This window comes from Lissotriton vulgaris, chromosome 10, assembly GCF_964263255.1.
Source record: "Lissotriton vulgaris chromosome 10, aLisVul1.2, whole genome shotgun sequence".
Lineage (NCBI taxonomy): Eukaryota > Metazoa > Chordata > Amphibia > Caudata > Salamandridae > Lissotriton > Lissotriton vulgaris.
Genome location: NC_141698.1, coordinates 261,433,706 through 261,455,723, shown reverse-complemented (window position 1 = coordinate 261,455,723; position 22,018 = coordinate 261,433,706). Strand labels below are relative to the sequence as shown.

General features: G+C 48.8%; 1 protein-coding gene across 1 annotated transcript in view; it reads right to left on the bottom strand.

Annotated features, from left to right (window-relative positions):
* The window catches only part of LOC147685082 (SCO-spondin-like), a 1,395,910-nt gene that overhangs the window by 1,277,799 nt on the left and 96,093 nt on the right, over window positions 1-22,018 (bottom strand). The window contains exons 12-14 of the mRNA XM_086939757.1: window positions 15,135-15,244; window positions 12,991-13,140; window positions 10,305-10,398 (exon numbers count right to left, since the gene is read on the bottom strand). Coding sequence (XP_086795883.1) covers window positions 10,305-10,398; window positions 12,991-13,140; window positions 15,135-15,244 — 354 coding nt within the window. The remainder of the gene's footprint in view (window positions 1-10,304; window positions 10,399-12,990; window positions 13,141-15,134; window positions 15,245-22,018) is intronic.

Sequence of the window (22,018 nt, the reverse complement as noted above, 5' to 3'; positions counted from 1 at the left end):
AGGTAAGTGAGTACCCTGCAAAAAACACTAACCTACACTACACAAACACTACCCTACACTACACCAACACCAAAACACTACCTACTACCCCACACTACCTTACGCTACACTAACACTACCCTAAATCCTAAAACACTACCTACACTACACAAACACTACCCTACCCTACACTACACCAACACTACCCTAAACCCTAAAACACTACCCTACATTACACATACACTACCCTACACTACACAAACACAACCATAAATCTTAAAAAAATACCCTATACTACAAAGACTACCCTACACTACACCCACCACAACCCTAAACCCTAAAACACTACCCTACACTACACATACACTACACATACACTACCCTACACTACACAAACACGACCCTAAAACCTAAAACACTACCCCCTGCATGACCCTACACTACACAAACACTACAACACTACCCTAAACTCTAAAACACTACCCCCTGCATGACCCTACACTACACAAACACTACAACACTACCCTAAACCATAAAACACTCCCCCCAGCATGACCCTACACTACACAAACACTACACCACCACCCTAAACCCTAAAACACTACCCCCTGCATGACCCTACACTACACAAACACTACAACACTACCCTAAACCCAAAAACACCACCGCCAGCATGACACTACTCTACACAAACACTACAACACTACCCTAAACCCTAAAACACTACTCCCAGCATGACCCTACACTACACAAACACTACAACACTTTCCTAAACCCTAAAACACTACCCCCGCATGACACTACACTACACAAACACTACAACACTACTCTAAATCGTAAAACACTACCCCCGCATGACCCTACACTACACAAACACTACAACACTACCCTAAACCCTAAAACACTACCCCCAGCATGACACTACACTACAAAAAAAAAACACCACTACCCTAAACCCTAAAACACTACCCCCGCATGACCCTACACTACACAAACACTACAACACTACCCTAAACCCTAAAACACTACCCCCAGCATGACACTACACTACACAAACACTACAACACTACCCTAAACCCTAAAACACTACCACCCGCATGACCCTACACTACACAAACACTAGAACACTACCCTAAACCCTAAAACACTACCCCCAGCATGACCCTACACTACACAAACACTACAACACTACCCTAAACCCTATAACACTACCCCCAGTATGACCCTACACTACACAAACACTAAATTACTACCCTAAACCCTAAAACACTACCCCCAGCATGACACTACACAACCACCACAACTCTACACTACACTAACACTACACTACACTACACTACACTACCCAATCACTACCCCAGCACGACCCCCCACCCCTAAAGAATTAACCCAAACCCCCTTACCTCTCTCGTCGTCGTGGTTCCACACTCCTCCTGGTTCCATCCTCTTAAAGTCTATTATTTTTCACAACGCAAGTGCATTTGCCATACATGCCTTTATAACGTAATTCGTTGTAAAGGCCTGCGTGGTAAATGCACATGCGTTGTGAAAAAATGCGGAGCGATGGTATGCGAGATCAATGACCTTGCGGAGTAATGGTATGCGGACTGAAAGTCTGCGGAAAAAAAGATGTGGAGTAACTGTGTCCTACCCTGCTGATGACGGCTGATAGCCAGAAACCGGTCCTAGGATGCTTGATTCTGGCCCAGGGAAGACATGGCTTGGCAGTTTGGGCTGGACTTTTCCCATGAGGCACAGGGTCAAGACTGATTGCATATGGCCATGTGTGAACTGGGGTGGGTGGTGAGCAAAATAACGATGGATTAAATCCAGATCTGTGACGGGGGGTGAATGTTTTGCCAATGTGCAACATTCCAGCCATCATCTTGTGTGTTTTGCTGTTCGCCCTATGTGGGAAGGGTATGCCCAGACGTGGATCCCGTGCTCACTACGCCACTGGAGTCAAGCTATCCTGGCCGATGACGGCTGATAGCCAGAAACCGGTCCTAGGATGCTTGATTCCGGTCCAGGGAAGACATGGCTTGGCAGTTCGGGCTGGACTGTTCCCATGAGGAACAGGGTCAAGACTGATTTGCATATGGCCATGTCTGAACTGGGGTGGCGTGGTGAGGAAAATAACGATGGATTAAACCCAGATCTGTGGCTGGGGGTGAATGTTTTGCGAATGTGCAACATTCCATACATCATCTTGTGTGTTTTGCAGTGTTGTGTGCGACTGCCATCTTGTTCAGTGGCAGTGTTGTGTGCGGCTATCCTCTTGTTCAGTAGCAGTGTTGTTTGCATTAGTCATGTGGCTGTGTAAGAGTACTGTCTGTGTGCTGACAGCCTCCGGGACTAGCAGCAGCCAGCAGCAGGATCAAGCACTGAGGGAGGAATTTTGAAGTTTCATTCTGAAAGCAGGCAACATGACCAAGTGAAAGTCTTGAGAGTGGGGGAATATCATGCGTGCATCTACATGGAAACCTCAATTCCAGCATGTTATTTGCCATTCTCGCTGAAGTTCTTTGAATGGCCTCGTAGAGGGCTGGTAGTGATAATAATGCATAGCACCCTTTACTGGGCCAAGGGGATCAGCTCCCTGGTTGTTGAATTATAGCGCTGCTTGTGTCAGCCGGGGTGATTGTAGTGTTGTATGCATGTGACAGCCTGGCGTCTCAGTGCAGTGGTGGTGACACTTCTGTTGCTGAGTGTTCTGGCTGCAAACATGCGGTGCCACAGTTTACTGGTACCCTAGTGGCAGTGTGTGCACTGCCCTCCTCCTGGTTAGATGGCAATGATGGGTACATTTGCCCTGGTGAGTTGATATTTAGGATGAGCCTTGCTTGAGCCTTGCTTTGATCCATGCAGCTCAAGTGTAGGGAATTGTGTGTCTCAGGTTTCACTTCTACCCTGGGACAGGATTTAGTGTATATATGTAGGTAACACGAAAAACTAAAGATCCAGTTCCATGAGGGACCATTGCTGGACAAGAGCAGTGCAAAGTGCATCGCCGTAAAAGACAGCAAACCCCTAGTTCTCACACTGCTCACTGGAAGCCTCGTCAGAAGGACTGGGCAAGGAATTGCTCCTCCCTTGATGCCTGCAGTAGGCCTCGGTTCATGTACCCTTCAGCCTGCACCGAGTCACTGAGACCCCTCACAGGCCTGCTAGTTCGCTCTCACCCTCTATTCATGGCCTTATTCTTTACACATCCCTCTCTTCACATATTTGAAGGACAGAAGCTTATGGTGTAAAAAGGCCGCAGTTTTATTTCCTAAGTACACAGAAAACATAGATCAAACATTCACAACAATATGGTTAGTCATTTGCGACCCATTTCTTTCCCATAATTAACATCACTTAGTGATATTGTCCCACTTGTTTTGTTTACTTTCTAGCCTACAGCACTAATCTTGCACAGTGGTCTGTCCCGCATGTACCCCTGTGTTTACGGTTTTAGGCTTCTCTTGCTGATCTCGAGGGCGGCCGTCAGGCCTGGCCCAGGCTGGAAGTGCAGTTCTGCTTGCCCTGGACCCTTGCTGGCCATTCGCCTGTTCCTCGATTCCCCTGCCGTGTGGCATCCTAAGGACACTGTCTGTCCAACCCCTCTGTTCTGGCTGTCTTTGTGTACTGTTGCCTGCTCACCTATGTCACTGCCGGGAGGCATCCCAAGGACACTGTTTGAGCAGCTCTTCTATCTAAGTTACTCTTTTCCGTGGGTACCTTTCCGTGCTGCCTCCGCTCTGCCCTTCCCCATTATTTTCACGTCTGCAACTGCCATGTTCGAGTGTGGGTGGGAGGGTATCACTGATGAGGTCAGTTGCTTTTCTTCTTTGTGTTTCCGAAGGGCCCTCTGCCCCCTTTTACCTTCTCCCCTTTGGCGCTCCCTGGCCTCCTATTGGGGCGTCACCCATTTAAAAAAATGCGCTCCAATCATAGGGTTGCATTTTTGCGGAATCTGCCTCGCAACCTGGGTCCTGCTCCCACCACCCTGAGAGGTTGGTAGTATCCTGCGAGACACGTTCTAGTGTCCCGCAGGAAGTTGGTATTCCAGCCACTCCTTCGAGGGCTGGGCACACTGCACCCCACACCCATCCATCACGGGTGCGACGAGTGACGTGGCCCCGGTGAATAAAAGGGCCCGGGTGCACGTGCTCAAGGCCAGTTACCACTATACCGACCCTGCTGTCCGTGTCCATCATTGCCGTGATGTGGGCCTGAGGCCCAACACCACATTGGCGACGAGGCAGGTAGCCAACCCCGCGTGTCCGCTGCTCGGTGTTTCCTCGCCCCCAGGAGGAGGTAATAAGCCGCCGCCGTGACGGTGGTGTAGGTCGAGCCCCGCGAAGTTTACCCTGCCTTGAAGGAAGGTGGCAGGAGACTGCCTTTCTCCCACTCACATTGCCCGGCGAATGGAGAAGTGGATGAGCACCCCCGCTGTGGCCGCCTCAATGTCAAGAGAAGCGTGAGTTCCCCACCGTGCTTGCGGTGTGGCCGCCGCCAAAATTTGACACAGCCGCCGCAAGTAAAGAGCCTTGCAATCCTTGCAGCACAGCGCCCGAAAGCGGACCTGCCACCCCAAGAAAGCACTGCTCCGCCGACTGCGCTCCCTGCGTCCGCAGCTCCAAGGAAAAGGGAGGCGCCGCAGCGACGCCGGTGTGCACACCCCAGTCACTGCCCGTAACCACAGACAGAACCGGCGTAGGGCATGGTGAGGCCTGGCGGCCTAAACATGTAACGTATGCAGCCTGCAGCTGCCTCACAACACACTACGGCACAACCCTTACAACGGCTGGCATTGAAGGGAGGGTGGCGAGTGCCCCCCATGTCTCCACAGCCTGCGAGGCCCCCCAGCAACCGCACTGGCACGGAGTGGCGCCCAACGCACGTGTGAGCGGGAGCGAGGAGGCCGCCACTCGCCAGCCTGGCGCACAACCAGCCAGGGAGATAGAGAACCGAGGCTGCCTGTCACCCAGCGTGACACCGGCATCGATGTGAGCCAGGACACAGAGTGATACATTGCCGTGGGACCCGTGTTTGAGGTACCTCCGTTGCTGCCAGCAAGCCGCCCAGCCAGCGTGCGCTGCCCCCACTGTGCCCCCCCTACCTTCCTCCAGTGATCGCCATGGTCCAGAGGTAGGTGCGCGGCAGTGGACTCCATTTGCCAGCAAGCAGGTAGGCCCAGCATCGGATGCTGCCACCGGAGAGCCCCAAGCCCCAGCTGCAGACAGAGAGAAGCATGGCCAACCCGCAAGTAAACTCCGGGAGGTCGAGCTGTTGCAATGCACGGCACCAGCACCGGCCGCGCCCTCTAGTGGGCAAATGTTGCACAGCACCACGATTCCCAGGCTTCAACTTCTGCCCCAGCGCTGTCCGTAGCAGCTGAAAGACGGCAACCAAGAAGGAAGTAAGTGAAGGGAATCTACTCCCGAGACAGCCTCACGCACTTCAACAGCCCTACCATAGCCCTATCAGCACTCCATAGCACAGCAACAGCCCTCAATCAAGAGCCTCCAGTTCACACTGGAAGTGAGACTTTCTATGAGGAGATGGCTACAGTGTCGCCTAGGGGCCACTGAGAGACACCACTTAATCAGCAAAGAAGCCACAGCGCAGGTGGCTGCAGCGCCGCCTAATGACTGCTCAGGAGCGTCTCTAAAACCCTTGCCTAAGTGCTGCTGAAAGCAGTTGGAAGAGAGAGAGAGAGAGAGCCCAAACCCGCACCGAGCAAAGGGATACCATGCCCCAGGACTGCCTCAGCACGAGGAAGTTCCGAAGAAGCGAAGCAATCCGTTTCGCGGGCGAATTTGCGGATTTTCCGCGATTTCGCGATCCGCGAATCTCGCGAAATTGCGGTAAAATCCGCGAATCAGCGGGGACGAATTTTCAGTCAAGCAAGGGTTACAGCAGCAGGGGCAAAAGTTGAACCTAATTTCTTTGTAACCTTTTACAAAAGGGTTACAAACAAATTAACTTCAACTTGGACACTTTGCTGCTAATTGCTTCCTGGCGCCTCGTTATCTACTTGCAACTATTCTCTGACCCTGCTCTGACCCTTGAAGCAGGGTCAGAGAATAGTTACAAGTAGGCAACGAGGCACCTGTCCAAGGAATTAAACCTCATCAGGAAGCACTTAGAGATCTAAAAAACAGGAAGAAGGGAGAGGATGGCAAATACACCTATTTTGAGTTGTCAGGAGGGGTTAAACTAAAAGAGACCTTTACAGCACAATTTTCATATGCATTTTGCTAAAAATAAAAAGCTGTATGTTCTGTAGGGGCAACTCAGGAATCTGGCCCTTCAGAGATCCGGCCTTGCTTTCTTTCTCTTGTTCTCTCTCTCCCTCTCTCTTTCCCTCTCTTTCTCTCTATCTATCTATCTATCTATCTATCTATCTATCTATCTATCTATCTATCTATCTATCTCTCTCTCCCTCTCCCATAAACGACTGCATAGGTAACTTCGCTATGCAAGCGGCTCGCGAAGACGCAAAAAGCCCCGCGAACACGCAAAAAACCCCGCGAACACGCAAAAATCCCCGCGAACACGCAAAAAAACAAAAATCCGCAATTTCGCACAAATTCGCGAATTTTGCGGATCGCGAATTCGCAAATCCGCAAATTCACGGATCGCGAATTTGCAAAATTCGCCCATGCTTAACCACAGACCAGAGGACAGACCCTGACGTTTCAATACCCTGCCAGAAGCAGCAGGATCAGAAAACAAGAGTTTGCTAAAAGGTCCTAGCAAGAGGAGCCAAACGAGCGCATCCAAAGAGCTATCAAACACGCTAACTGCCCGCCACGACAAATGGCTGCAGACTTGTCACAACCATAGAGGCACTGCACCCCAGACACACTGCGCCAGGCACAGCAAGACGCTCCCTCAGCGAAGAAAGCCCATGGAGTGACCCTCTACACCCTGCAAGTGAGAACGGCCAGGATGCCTTCAAAGACAGCAAAGTCTACAGGTAGCCACCACACCCAAGAGCACCAAGGTGCCCCAGTCGCACCAGCATCATTTAGGCAAGAGCACCGCCTGCCACCTCTGCAAAGCCCAGGGAGAAATTGACAAACCCCGTAAGGAGCTACAGGAGACTCAGAGACACACATGGACAGCCCCACTAGCAAGAGCGGATAACCAGCTCTGACTGCGACGTCCCAAGGGAAGCTGCTCCCAGCAATAGAGCAAGAAAGACAGGTGCAGAGCACGCACCACACATGGCTGTCCACTGCCACCGCCAGTGAAGAGGTCGCCATCACCCGCCCTACTGGTAAACAACCGCAATCTACAACGCAGGCACCCCAAGTGCCAGAAGAGAGCGTCCACAAATGAGACCCGGCACTCAAAGGACACGCCAGGCCAGAAGTGCACAGGAGGTCGCGCCTGTGAACCTGACAGCCCAGTCAGCACCCAGGAAAACCTCTCCACACAGAATCACTGCTGAACGCAGGTCGGAGAGCACACACATCTCCACCGCCACAGCGAAGCCCTACAGAAGGCGAAGACCACCAACAGTGTCCTCCCTCGCACTGCCTCCAGATGAAGTCGGCAGTAACCCACGGCAGGCAAGAGAGGAGTCGCACACCCCAGGTGGCAAGCCGCCACAGCACCATGTGCTCCAACAACCAGCGACACAAGACTGAATGTCACGTCGCCCAGCAAGGAAGAAACATGTCACCAAGTGACTAGTCCAGACAAGCATGCCAGAGCAAAAGCAGAAGCCGGCGCCACGGCAGCGCCACCTCGAGGTCCAAACGCAACGCCCTCGAAGAAAAGAAGAAGTGACAGCTCTGTCACCCCGAAGACCGGATGAGCACAGGTGGGCTGAACAAGCCAACAAAGGAAGAAGACCAAGGACTCACAGCCAGCCAAGAAGCACACCCTGACACGCCAGACAGCCACCAAGGCGGACCGACGTCCCGGATGAGCCAAACATAAGCCGCAGCAAGCGCAGTCCACTTCTCATCCCAACGCTTCCCCAGGCAACGGACCGACGTCCCAGGATACAGCCTCACGGAAGAACCAAACATAAGCCGCAGCAAGCGCAGTCCACGTCTCATCCCAACGCTCCCTAGGCGACGGACCAACGTCTCAGGATACAGCCTCATGGATGAACCAAACATAAGCCGCAGCAAGCTCAGTCCACGTCTCATCCCAACGCTTCCCCAGGCGACCGTCCATCCCCGAGCGTCGGCAGTCTTGAGTCAGTCGGCACCCCTGCTCCTGTCCGCAGATGCCATGGGCGAAGATCTGCACTGAGCGCCCGCCCTCTCTCCGCCTCAAGATGGAGTCGGCAGTGGCCCCACCACAGGCAAGAGAGGAACCGTACACTCTACGTGTCAAGCCGCCACCTAAGGTCAACATCAGCAAAGCAGAGGGACATGGCTGCCAAGTCCCTCCGGACATCCAACACTCCCAGCAAGTCACCACCACCTGTCATCCCAAATCACCACATGGCTGGCAACCGCCATCACGCCAGCCGTCACCACCTGCATCAAACATCACCACTCCCAGAAGATCGGGGGACTGGAGTCCTGCACCGTCGCCACACCAGCAGACAAAAGAAACCAGAGGCCACCTGTGAACCTGGCACACACCGAAACCGAAGCAGCAAAGGCAAGTCTTGTCCACGACTCATCCACCCGTGGGAGTTGGGCGTTCGACTAAGTAACGGCTCCTCAGCGGTCCTGCAGCTGCCACCAGCTCGCACACAAGTAGCCCTCAGCGCAGCCCTCCTACAGTCCCGCAGCAACCCCGACAACGGGCCTCCCCAGGCGGGAGAACGAGCAGAGACTCTGCCCCACCGACAGCTTTCCGGTCACAGCCCAGTCGTTCAACAAAGACAGTCGGCTCAGCCACACCTCTGTGAACTCTCCGTTAGGACTCCATCCATTTTTGTGACGCAGCCCACTACAATAAACTGTTAGAACCCACCACGGACCATCACGGATGTCAGGAAAGTGGAAACCAGGCAAGGCAGCAAGACATATCACCGTCAACGAACTGTCGGCATGCAGAGGACGTCTCCCAGCCAGCGGTCGTGTCCTGAGGCCCTCAGGTTAAACTACGGTTACCCGCTGAGAAGGTTCTGCTGCAAGCCAAGTCACCAATCCAGGTCTGCTGTCGTCCTGCCACCTGACTCTAGAGACTGATGGACCCTGTGGTAACTAGTTAACTTTGTTTTATCCCCACAGGTTGGACTAGCATTTTGCTTGTTCCTCAATAAAGTTGGGGAGGAATGTAGTATCCTGCGAGACACGTTCTAGTGTCCAGCAGAAAGTTGGTATTCCAGCCACTCCCTCGAGGGCTGGGCACGCTGCACCCCACACCCATCCATCACGGGTGCGACGAGTGACGTGGCCCCAGTGAATAAAAGGGCCCGGGTGCACGTGCTCGAGGCCAGTTACCACTATACCGACCCTGCTGTCCGTGTCCATCATTGCCGTGATGTGGGCCTGAGGCCCAACACCACAAGGTTCACCATGGGCCCTAATTGGTCCCGCTTTGCTTCCCTGGCCAACTCTACCTCTCATCTGGAGCTGTACACACACTGGGGGTGGGTGAAAGGATTTTGCCGCTTGAGAAAAACACGAAATTCATTAATTTGGTATTTTCACCTGTATAGCTAAAGTTGGTGACAAAACACTCACATTTGCTGCTCTGACACACCTGAGAAATGTTTATTTCGGGAGCTTCTTACAGCGTGGGAATGCTGGTGGTTCTTCTTTGGAAAACAATGTATATACCCAGGGCTCGAGTCGGGGTACCACGCAGGTGGACGGCATCCCCCCACTTATTTTACCGGGTGGACGCCGTCCCCCCTGCCAAACAGCTGGACTTCACTCTTTGGCCTCTCTGTCATTAACTGCGCGGGGCGAATGCTAATTTGTGCGCAGTCTCCCGTGGATCTCGTAGCCGGTGCGCCACTGGGTTTGTTAATTTTGAGAGGACACCATTATCTTTGCGGAGGAGAGGCAATGAGCGCCATGGTGCAAGCCACCTTTCGTGACGTCACTTCCTGTTGTGACGTCACTTCCAGTGTCGGCGTCCCCCCGCTTCTTTTTTTAGGACTTGTGCCCTGTATATACCCTCGAACAAGGCAGTTCGTTTGGGCCTTTCTGGGCCTGATTTTACACAGAGGATCCAAATTAACTACGCGAGACAAGCAGTTTGCGAGACACATGTTTTACCTGTTAGGCGGGAGTAACGCAGTTTGCTTTTGAAAACAATGAATTAAAAAAAATCGCCTGCATTAATCCAACCTCCGTAGAAACTGGAGCAGGAGGATGTACCCTGGAATGTAAAAGAAGAACAGAACTCACCAGTTTCTGCAGTCCTGCTGCACAGCAGCCCCCAGAGGGAAAGGCATGCCAGCCCAGTAACAAGGGCATTCCGACGGATCAATGCAGCCACCACCTAGAAAAGGACCCCAGGGGAGGCCGGAAGAGAGAAACAAAGAGGATTTGTGTGAGGACGGAGCGAATGAGTTGCACCCTCCACTACACTGCACCAATGGTGGTATCACACAACAATGATAACAAACTACAAATAACAAGGAAAAATAGGCCATCGACCAAAGTGCCTCACCGTCGGGCACTGAGCACATGATGGAATGTTAAAAAAATATAGATATGGGTATTTTACAGACAAAATTCAAACCCCATCTCTTTTCATATGTTATCCATTCCTCTCGACTGAAGATATACAGCATAATATTCCCCTCTGTCTACTTATTTCTTCATTCATCTGTTCTCATGGTCCTCTTGACTCTTTTGCATCTTCCGTTCCACCTAATCATTTCTCAGCTTTACATCCACCCATACCCCCATTCTGTCTATCCATCCACCCATTCCTCCATTATTTCACGCGTCCACACAACTATTTACCCACTTTCCCATCTGTTCACCCAGTCACCGTTTCACCTGCCCATCCTTTCATCCTTCCATCCTTCTTTCCATAATTTGATCTAACTTTCGGTCCATCATCCATCATCCCTCTTTGCACTTTTCATCCAGCTTCCCATTCATACCCTCCATTACTTACTCCCTCCATTCTCCCATCCATCCACCCACACATCCACCCACACATCCATCAATTAGTGGACCCACCCTGTTATCTTCCATCCATCCGACGGTATACTCATCCTTTTACTCTTCCTTCCCCCTTCCTTCCATCCACCCACCCCATGCTTTCACCCTCCCATTTGCCTCCTTTCACCCATTCGGTAATTTATCGGTTTATCCTTTCTTCTTTTTGTCATCCTTTTTGATTTTCAATTTTTCTTCCCTACTTTCCGATTTCCCATATTCCTTCTATATGCCTCCCTTTCACCCTTGCTTCCAACCTTTCCTACACTTCTTTTTAACACTCTTTCTAATTGCCTTTTTCGCTCTCTTTTCCCTCGTTTTCATCAATGTCTCCTTAACTGTACTTGGCTGAAGTGGTAGCACTGGGCCGATAGCCCTCGAGATCTGACATTGTATTATTCGACTACAGAGTATTTGTATGAGCTTTTCCTTGCAAGCCTGCAGATAGAAGAATTAGTGAATGTGAACGTGGGAACCCAGTTTACTAGCCTGAGGATCACGACGCCACTGGTTATGAAGGCAAGAAAAAATCAGATAGAATAACAAATAGTGCTCCATTTGAGCTGACGGCTGCCGGTGGGGCCCACCAGCACTCAGTTTTGGAGACCTTTCCTCACCAGACTCTGACCTCCTGAGCTTACAGGGCCGGACAGGTCTTTTATTGAACCAGGCATTTCCCAGTGGACTGGAGCCCTTGGGTCCGGTTTTGAAAGTCAGGACCACTCCCAATACCTCATAAACTTGCCCCAGCATACCGGCACTAATTTCACCAGGGGCATGAAGGCTTCAAGAGAGAGCGAAAGAGAGGGAGGGAGGGATGAGGAGAGAAAAATTGTTCAGAAAGGGAAAAGCGAGAGGCTAGAAGGAGGGAACAAGAATGGATGGTAAGAAAGAGACTGTGTGAGGAGGCGAAGGAAGCAGAAATGGTTTCCGCATTTTTTTCCAGGGCTGCATTCAGGGCTGGACTGGGCGTAGCGGGCAATGGGCATTTCCCCAGTGGGCCGCCAGGGTGGGGGCTAGTTTTAGTCCCTGTGGGGCTGTTTTTGTTACTGGGGCCGTATCGGCCCCCGTAACCAAATCGGCCGAAACCGCCCGTAAAAAACAGCTCGTCGCACACCCCTCCTCCCCTGCCAGGGGGGCCGGCCGATCAGTTTGCCATAGCTGGTTTTGGTTCCTAGTCTGGCCCTCGCTGTATTAGGTTCCACCAGTGGTGTAGCTAGCCCTTTGGCCGCCCGTATTGGTCCCTGTGTTTGCCACCCGGCGGCGGCCACATTGAAGATCGGGGGGAGGGAGGGGTGATGGTGAAATTCCTCTGCTTGACTCGCGCGACTGCTTTTAAATGTGGGGGTGCTGGTTATTGCCGGCCCAAGATGGCAGGTAAGAACTGGAGAAAGGCCGCTATCCCAAAAACCCATGCCGCCCGGGGGAGATCCCCCCTCCCTGTCAACCGCCCCCCCCTTGCTACGCCACTGGGTTCCGAAGATCAGACCTGCAGACAAGGGAGAGAAAAACACAAAAGGAAGAAAGGACGAGAAAGAGAAAGACAGGAAAAGAGTGACGAAGAGAGTGAGATGAAGGGGCAGAGAGTGTCTAGTGGTTGACTAAATAGGCATGAGTTGGAATCAAGACTACACAAGCTTGGTATTCCGAAATCATGATATTTGTCAGCACCAGCCACGGGATTCGGAGCAAAACGTTTGGCCCAGCCCTTATTCTTTTGCAAAATAAGCAGTTAATTGTAATTCTAAGAATAATAATAATAGCAACACCAATAACAACAATAATATTAATTATGTAACATGCATTTGGGCCTATAATAGTAGAGGGCAAGTTAGGTACACATTAGGAGGAAACAGCATCCAAGATGATGTACTATCTGGTAGAGACGAGAAAGGATTTGGGATCACTTGGGATTACTTACCGTGCAAAACCTTCCCCGGTGGGCAGAAGCAGCCTTCCACGCAAGAAATGGAGTCACAGTGCTGTCCTAGCTCCGTGCCAATATTCTGGCATGTCCGCGGGCAGGCTGGACCACAAGCTTCGTACTCCAACCCATTGTCGCACTGCATGGCTGTGGGAATGGGGACACAGGTAATATTATTTCACAGCTTCTCATTAGCATTGTTCTTTTAGATTTGGAAAGAAAATATACTCAAAGCCCATAATCCTGATATGGTAGGACCACCATTAACATTAAAGATTGCTTACCAACACAATAGTCCATGAGCAATAATCTGTATTCGGGAGAAAGATTCCTTGTGCGCAAAACAGAGACTGTAACGCTTCTTTGTGAATCCCCCCATGACATGATTTGTACTGGTCCTTTTTTTTTTAAACGCAAAATGCACGACAAACTCCCTTTTAGTGTAGTTTCCCCACATCCGCCCAAAAAAACTAAATGTCACATGCCTGTGGTGTTTTGTGCTTTTTTAGGGCTCGCCTTTCCTATTCCGCAGGAATAGGAAAAGAGCCCTAATGCAGCTAAACCAAACTTCAGGCCCCAGAGGATTTTGAACAGTTCACGTGAATCACAATCACGTGACCTGCTCTCATGCACAAGCCTTCCCCCTGGCAGCAGCATTTGGCACATCAAAGGCTTCGCTGCCCCGCCCCCCTCCGTCACTTATTCACGGCCGCAGGCCGTGCCTCCCTTCTACTTCCCCTGCTCTCTTCCCCCAGTGCTTGTTTGGTAAATGTTCCTCTTGCTCTGGTCCTGAGTTGCGTTTATGCTCCGTCTGCTATAAAGAATGCATGCGCTCTGCGCTGCCTGCCATTAGAGATACTTGGAAACCTGTCACTGCTCATTTCGGTAGATTGCCCTCGATTGAGCCAGCCAGTCCTGCTAAAATAGAGCTATTCGCTCTTTCTATCTGTGCTGGATCTTCCCAAACTCAGACTAGTGACCTTTGCTCTCCAACTAAAACGGATGTGCGTACATTGATCCCTTTACTCTTCAGCGATTACCCTGAATCGCCTTGCAGCCCGTTCTGCTCACAGCTTCTTTTGTGTGCAGATTTTATATGACGCGAACTCGACCCGCAGGTATTGGAGCGCTTCACATGAGCACCAGTTATGTTACACAAGGACACTTTCATTGTGTGGTAGGCACAGGGAGATAAAGTGATTTGATCAGAATCACAGGATGCTGAGCCCACGCCGAGGCTCCAACTCGGTTCCCCAGCAGCATTTGGCACATCAAAGGCTTCACTGCCCTGCCCCCGCCGTCACTTATTCACGGCCGCAGGCCTGCCCTCCTCTTGCTGTCTGTAGTTCCTTTCACTCCCGCCGTCGTCCTGCTGTCCGTGGTAACTCTCACTCATTGCTTCTGTTGCATATGTTTAAACTTGCTGGTATATCGGCCCTTGTGTAGCACAAGCAACGGACTCCAACCTCTCATTGTGAAAATTAGTACAGAAGGAAAGATAGTTCAGAAGAGGAACGTTGACAACAGAGAAGTGTCACAGACTCAACTCAGCCGTTCACCCTCATGAGGAGGATGAAAGGAGTACCCATAGTTATTTTCATAGCTTTCCTGATGTCATGTTTTGATGCCATGCCACATACCACTCACTTGAAATAATTTGCAATTTCTGCCAGGTATTGGAGCGCTTCACATGAGCACCAGTTATGTTACACAAGGACACTTTCATTGTGTGGTAGGCGCAGGGAGATAAAGTGATTTGATCAGAATGACAGGATGCCCGCCCCCTGCCGTCACTTATTCACGGCCGCAGGCCGTGCCTCCCTTCTACTTCCTCTGCTCTCTTCCCCCAGTGCTTGTTGTCCTTTCAGTGGTGGTATAAAGTGCTTAACATTTTAGGGACAAGAGGAAAATCAGCAACATTCTGCCCAGCGAAACAAAATCGCGAGAAAGTGGCACATTTGTACCGTGAACAACATTCTGAGGCAGAGTTGGCACAAGGCAAGATAAAAATAGGGAAAATGAAGTAAATTAAGCACCTTTTAATAGACATTTTAGGTAAATCAGTTATTTCCTGAAATATCTTTAAACTGTTCATTAGAGTCACATAATCTCAAAACTTAAAAATACCCAGAAGCACTCACGGCAGAGGTCTTGTGTTCTCCAGCGCACATATACTCCATGCTGGTTGCACTCTTCAGCGTATGTGGCAATGGCTGTGCACAGGCACTCGCAGTCTCCGCCGGAGTCACACCTGTGATAACAATATAGATGTAATTGCAATGAATCAGGGATTTTTAAAGCACAGCAAATCACCCATGTGGGTCTCTAAGCGCAATGCAATGTAATACAAGATAATTACAGAAGCAAGCATTGGCAAATCCAACAGGTCTGTTGTTGACTGTCAGCATTTGCTTTGCCAATATGTGTGAATGTTTATTTGTAAACCTGCACAAGAGGACTACTTTTGTGTATATGTAAACATTGTGAAAGAGTGGAATGCTGTAATTCAGAGAGAGGCAAGTCAGCTGCTGAAGTGGGCTGCCCCTGTAACCCCTGACCGTGTGCAGTGGTGGGCGGAGCCAAAATTTGACTGACACACTGATAGACAAGTAGGGGAAGAGAGCTTCCAAAAGCCCCTAAAAATATGGGGGCAGATTTATGAAGGACTTGCGCCGCCGGTGCGTCACTTTTTCCCATGTTAAAAATGGAGCACCGGCGGCGCAAGGCCTTCATAAATCTGCCCCTTGATGTTTATGTCTATAATTTGACCTAAAATAAAAAGATCTTGTCTAGTGCTGGACCGAAAAAGGTACGGCTGCCATTAATCACCTAAGCAGTACGGTCAACTCTACATTAAAATCACCAATCGCTAGCAGTAGCTGCCAAACTGTGCCACCAAACATGGCCACACGAGGGCACTAGGTTGTAACAAATGACATAAAAAACGACCTTAATTCTGGATGACAATGACGGCTAAGAGTACATTTGCCTTTTCCTGACAAAATATTTGCAAGCCCCCAGCCCCCACGCCCCCTACTCCCCGCCCCACCCCTCCACTAGTTACACCTTTATTTGATATCAGAGTAGAGTATCTAACAAAGTTCCAGTTAACATCGACACAACCATTGCTTTCTGTCACATTTCAGTGCTTTGATAGCGAACAAGTATTTTATTAGAGGGGAGAGCATCACATAATAGAACGTCCTGTAAACAAAATGGGGACAATTACTCCGTGAGAATGGGCAGTTTTCAAGTCAACGAATATTTGAGGAACATGTCAAATGCTCTAAATAGGTGGTTAGGGATGAGGTATACAAATTATCAAGGCTTGGGTGAGAAGGCAGTGAAAATGTGGAGACTCTATAATATAGCAATGAAGACCGTAGCTGCCTGGTACCATATCGGAGACCATCGAAAAGTGGTGAAACATCTATTCTATGGCATAGATGCACCAAGGTAAAATCCGCTCGCAGGATTCTCAGAATCTGCCCCATTGCGACCGGTACTTTTGCATTTGGGATGCATCATCCCAAATGCAAAAATCGCAAATTAAGAAATCGCAAAATTGCGATTACTTACATTTAAGAAATCTCAAATTGAGATTCTTTAAATGCAATGCATCAAAGTTCAAAAAATAGCGATTTCGCTAATAGGGCTCGCAAATTACCATGAAGTTGAACTTCATGATAATTTGCAAAAACTTTGAAAAATGCACTAAAGTGCATTTTTCCAAGTCTCATGTTGCGCAATCACATGCCCTAAGGCAGAGGTCTTCAAACTTTTGTCGGCTGAGCCCCCCCATCTAAACCTTTGTACATGTCGAGCCCCCCCCCCCCCCCCCCCCCCCCCCCCCATCACAACCTGACAAAAAGTTCTGGAAGCTGGTACTCTGCATCATTGATGGCCATTCCCTCCTGCAGAGCCCAAAAAAATTACATTGGTGCTTTATTTTTCACATAAAACACAACGTTTAGAATAGATTAGTAAAAACATTCCCAAAACACAGGTTTGGGGGGTGCCTGTTTTTCTCCACAGAGACAGTCAATGTGTGGATGGATTCTTGCTGCTGCCATCCTTAGGTTGTGCTCCACTTCCAGTCTTGAGCAGTGCCCGGAAACGGGAGTGCTCACAAAAGTTTGTAATATATTTTTTGCTGTTTTATATAGTGCGAGGATGAGGAGTACGTTGTCTGAATGCAGGTTGCATTCCCAGACACAGCTGAAGTTAATCAGCATGTTATTGAGGGAAGGCATAGGGTTTCAGATACAAGTTACATTATTGATTTTATGGCATTATTCAGTGTCCAGGGATCAAGGGTGGAGGAAATAAATATTGTGCTCATCCTGAAACAAAATTCCAGTCTTGTAATTAGGGTTGCCAGCACATTATATTGATGTCCCAGTTGGTACAAAAATAAGCAGTCCCCTAAAGCTTATTTTCAGCACTTATCTGTGCATGCTTTGAACAGAAAGCATTTTTAATGGTGTTCTAGGGCTACCTGAATGATCCATGACTGATAAAGAAAACAAAAATTGAAAAGTCACATTGCAAATGTATACATACTATTTTATTTATAACCCTATTTAGTGTGAAGACAAGGCCTTTGCAGGCTCTTTAAACAACACATGGCTGGCATTTTTCGTTTTGTAACCCTACTTTATATATTTCTTTTCATTAAATACATTCTCACACTAAGGTAGTAAAAAGTAAAAATCAAATGGAAGAAATAGGCAGAGTGGGGGCCCATGGGGTACTCGAACCAGAAAACAAACAGCCTTTGTTACCAGTTTACAAAGGTATGTAAATATTGTAATTGCATTTATATAGCGCTTACCCCTGACGAGGCGTCAAAGCGCTTTTTGGGTGATTAGAACGCTACTCCGGAAACCCATAAAGGTTTAGTGGTGAATTAGTATAGTGAAATATGAAAGTCATTTGAGTGCTGGATATATGTAACCCTCCCAAAAAATTGATCAAGTTTAGTAGTGCTCAACTCGTGTCTGGCAGGTCAATTACAAAAGGTGTATAGCTGGCTACACATAGGAACATGGGTAAAATATGGACATGAATGTTCAGAGTTCATTTAAGGCACCAGGCTCACCTCAGCTCTGAAGCTGGTCAGGTCCATTCACTGAGGTAGTGGAGCCTGGGTAAAGCACTAAACACGTAGGGGCAGATTTATGGTAACTGACGCGTCCCTAGGGATGCGCCAGTTAATGTGCGCTACAGTGCGCCACAGCTACGCCACCCATGGTGCGCCGCATTTACAATGCGGCGCACCATGGTGCAAAAACGGCACAGATGGAAATGTGGCGCATTGCTGGAGTTGCGTTGCAAGCGCGACGCAGCTCCAGCAAGGCTCGGGGGTGCCCCATCTGCACAATGCTGCGTCAAGGCCTACGCCTGCTTCACGCAGGCGCAGGGTTTTGACGCAGCATTGGCCTGAAAGTGACTGAGTGAAATCTCATAGATTTCACTCAGCCACTTTCAGGAGGCGTTCCTGCGCAGGAACGCCCCCCCCTTATGGCGCAGGGCTTTACAACGTGACGCATCTCCTAGATACGTCACGTTGTAAATAGGGCGCATTGTTTGCGCCACCGTTGCGTCAAATAAAGTGACGCAATTGCGGCACAAAGAGGCGCAAGGGCATCATAAATCTGCCCCGTAGTCCTGTCCCTTTACCCGCGACATCGAAACAGTAGTAAAGGTCAAACAAAAGCCTGAACAAAAAATACTACATAAAAAGATACTGTCTGGGGTCAGGTGTTTTATTTTACATGATGCTAGTTCTTTTAGTGAGACCTTAACCTTTGTACGATTTGAAATAGTTTTTGAAGCAAACGAAAATCGGAGTGGCAGCATTGGCTGCATTTGTCAGACGGCGCAGGGATCCTACTAAGTTCGGAGCGGGATAAAATTTGCATCGGGTGCCAAAGGGAATATCTTACTCTCAAGCAGCTGCAGCGACCGTTTATATCCACAAGATTTCAGTAATGCGACTAGTAACAGTACAAGCAGCCCTTGAGAAAATCTCAAATATGAACTTTTGGCGCAGGTAACTCTTGAATGCAATATACAATCCCATTATAAACAACCTCTGCACTCTTCTCCACAGGAAATTATATTATTGCAAAGTTACAATTGTCTTGTTATTAAACGCTGCTGTCTTTAGTTTAACATGAACATGTTAATTTGAGAGCTATTTATAACCAGGGAGACTGAAATTGTGCTCCAGGGGAGGCCCACGATATACATGTGTTGCACATGGTCTTTAAAGACCTGTGAAAAACTCGGGTGTGCCGGAGATAAGACTCCAGGCACTGCCCTGCCAAGCCTCCAGCAGCTCGAGCTGCTGCAGCAGCCCGTGACACAGGAAGCCTAATTAATGGGCCTCTGGAAGGAACAATGGAACTTGAAGGTTAAGTGGTGGGGTGGAGTGCGTGCCCCCCCTGAGGGGATGCTGCGCCCCCCCAGGGGGGCGCGCCCCACAGTTTGAAGGCCGATGCCCTAAGGGCATGTGTGTGCAGAACATATGTGCACAGATCAATTTCAGGGGTGCAACAGGGAGTCCTTTGGACACCCCTGCACCCTTGAAATCGCATTCTCAATTTGCCATTCGCTAATTGCGATTCGCAAATTGAGAATGTCTTCCCATTCATTCCTATGGGCCTCTAGGACCATAGGAATGAATGGGGAGGTATTCCTTAATTGCGACTCGCAATTTGCGAGTCGCAATTAAGGAATTTTAAGAAATTGCTAATTTTTTTTGTGATTTCTTCATGCATTGCATTTTGCTATTCCTTAATAGCCAATCGTTATTTTTCGCTATTAAGGAATAGCAAATTGGTTCTTGATGCATCTGGGGGTAAGTTGGGCTAGGTAACAAAGGCACCTTTATACCCGAGGATGAAGAACGCATTCGAAAACATCGAGGGGACAAAAGGAGAAATCTGGTGGAAACTGGGTGCACAAAACCTTGAGTGCGGATGGCCGTGGACAAATGGATCACTAATGCGGATTGGTGCCTTAAAGAAACTATGAGCAAAAACCAGAGGGTTAAAAGCAATGGAGAATTTAGAACGGTTGATGAGGTAATATTTTGGACAGTGGCTTAAAGTATGGAGGATATTTGAAGCAGAGACAAGTGAGAAAGTATTAGGAAAGACATAAAAGTGGGACGAACAGCAGCATTAGCGAAGTCAACAAATCATTAAGGAATTTTTAGTGAATGGGTAAAGCACTGTCTACACAGACGTTAGTGCTTAGGGAAACATCAGCTCAGTTGTTTTGCAAACATCATGTCCACTTGTACTAAAATCGCTTATATTGTCAAATAGGTCTCTACCTGGTAGATAATGGGCCATTACCATGTGAAGACGACGTCTCCGCCTATTTCATGGAAAAGACTGAAACTTGCCTCCCAGTGTATACTAAACCAGTCCCGGCCCAGTCTCCTCCCAGTACAACAACTGATGAGATCCTCTTATACTGGTTTTACTACTAAAAACAATGCTACTTGGAATGCCTTCAAACTTCCAGCCGAAGCCGACATACTCAAAACAATAATATCATTAAAACCCTCCAACCACTTCAATGATCCTCTGCCCCCAAACTCATCAAAGAGCTTAGATCCTCCATACTCCCTCTTTGGACTATGACTGTCAATGCATCTCTCTCTCGGGGCTTGATTCCCCGATTGCCTAGAGATAGGATAGGTTACCCCTATCTTAAAAAACAAACAAATGCAGACGAGTCTGACCTCAATATATCCATACCATTACCAACCTCCCGACAATAGCAAAGTTAGTAGAGAATTGCCTACACCTGCAGCTCTGGAACTACATTAAACAGTTTTATCTCCCTGGCCTCAGAATGGGACACAGCCCTGAAACAGCTCTAACACACACTGTAGAAGATGCCCTGAGATTGCTTAATCAAAACAAACTGTGCCTGCTAATCTTCTTGATCTCTCCTCTATGTTTGATACAGTCAAACATGTCAGCATGATTGACCTTCTGCAGTCAAGGATGGGGTTATCTGGTCCTGTCTTAAACCTGGTTTGCCTCGTTCCTACATAACAGAGCTCAAAGAATCAAAGTTAATCAAATTCTTTCTGACACTACTCCAGTCTTGAATGGAGTGTCTCAGGGATCCACGATCTCACCCACGCTATTCAACTTGTTCATGGAACCTCTCACTGAAATTCTAAAGCACTCAAATATTAATTACCACGTGTACGCTGATGTTACACAATTATACTTGAAAATTTCATCACCAAGAACGTCAACACTCTCAACTGCATCCTACTGAGAACTCAATGATGATTAAACCAGCAACCACCTTATGCTTAACTCATTCAAAACATAATTCTTCTTGATTGCCCACCACAAGCTCTCTGCCCCCCCACAGTAGAATGGCTCAATTAATGTACCGCTCTCAATTGGGCCCCCCCATGTCACTGACTCGACTGGATCACTAGGTATAACGTTGGACAAATACCTGAATATGCAAGATCATATCAGTGCAATAACCAATTGAACATACAAAAGAAAACCAAACATTTCTTGCCCCTTGATGACTTCCAATTCGAAGTCCAATCCCTAGTTGTCTTCCAATTAGATTACAGGAGTGCTACTCTTGTACTCTTGTAGGTTTATCCAAAGCAAGGCTGGAGCTGATAAGGGCCACGCTGAACTCAGTGGCTAAGATCCCCATCGGATTCAGAAAATTCGACCACATCCCACCAGACCTAAGACTTTTAAAAGGGCTCCCATTTGAAGCAAGGATCCAGTGGAAGATAGACTGCGTGACACACAAGGTCCTTCCCCATAACACTCCCATCTACCTGGCTTATAAACTGGAACTGTCTAGAGGCAGTCATTCTTTAAGAAGAGCTAACTCCCTATTGTTGAAACCGCAGAAGCTGAACACAAAGTAAATTTAAAACCAATCCTTATCCGGACTAGCCCCAAGAATGTTGAAGGCACTGCTGCCTATAATCAGGTCAAACCCCTTGACTACCTCC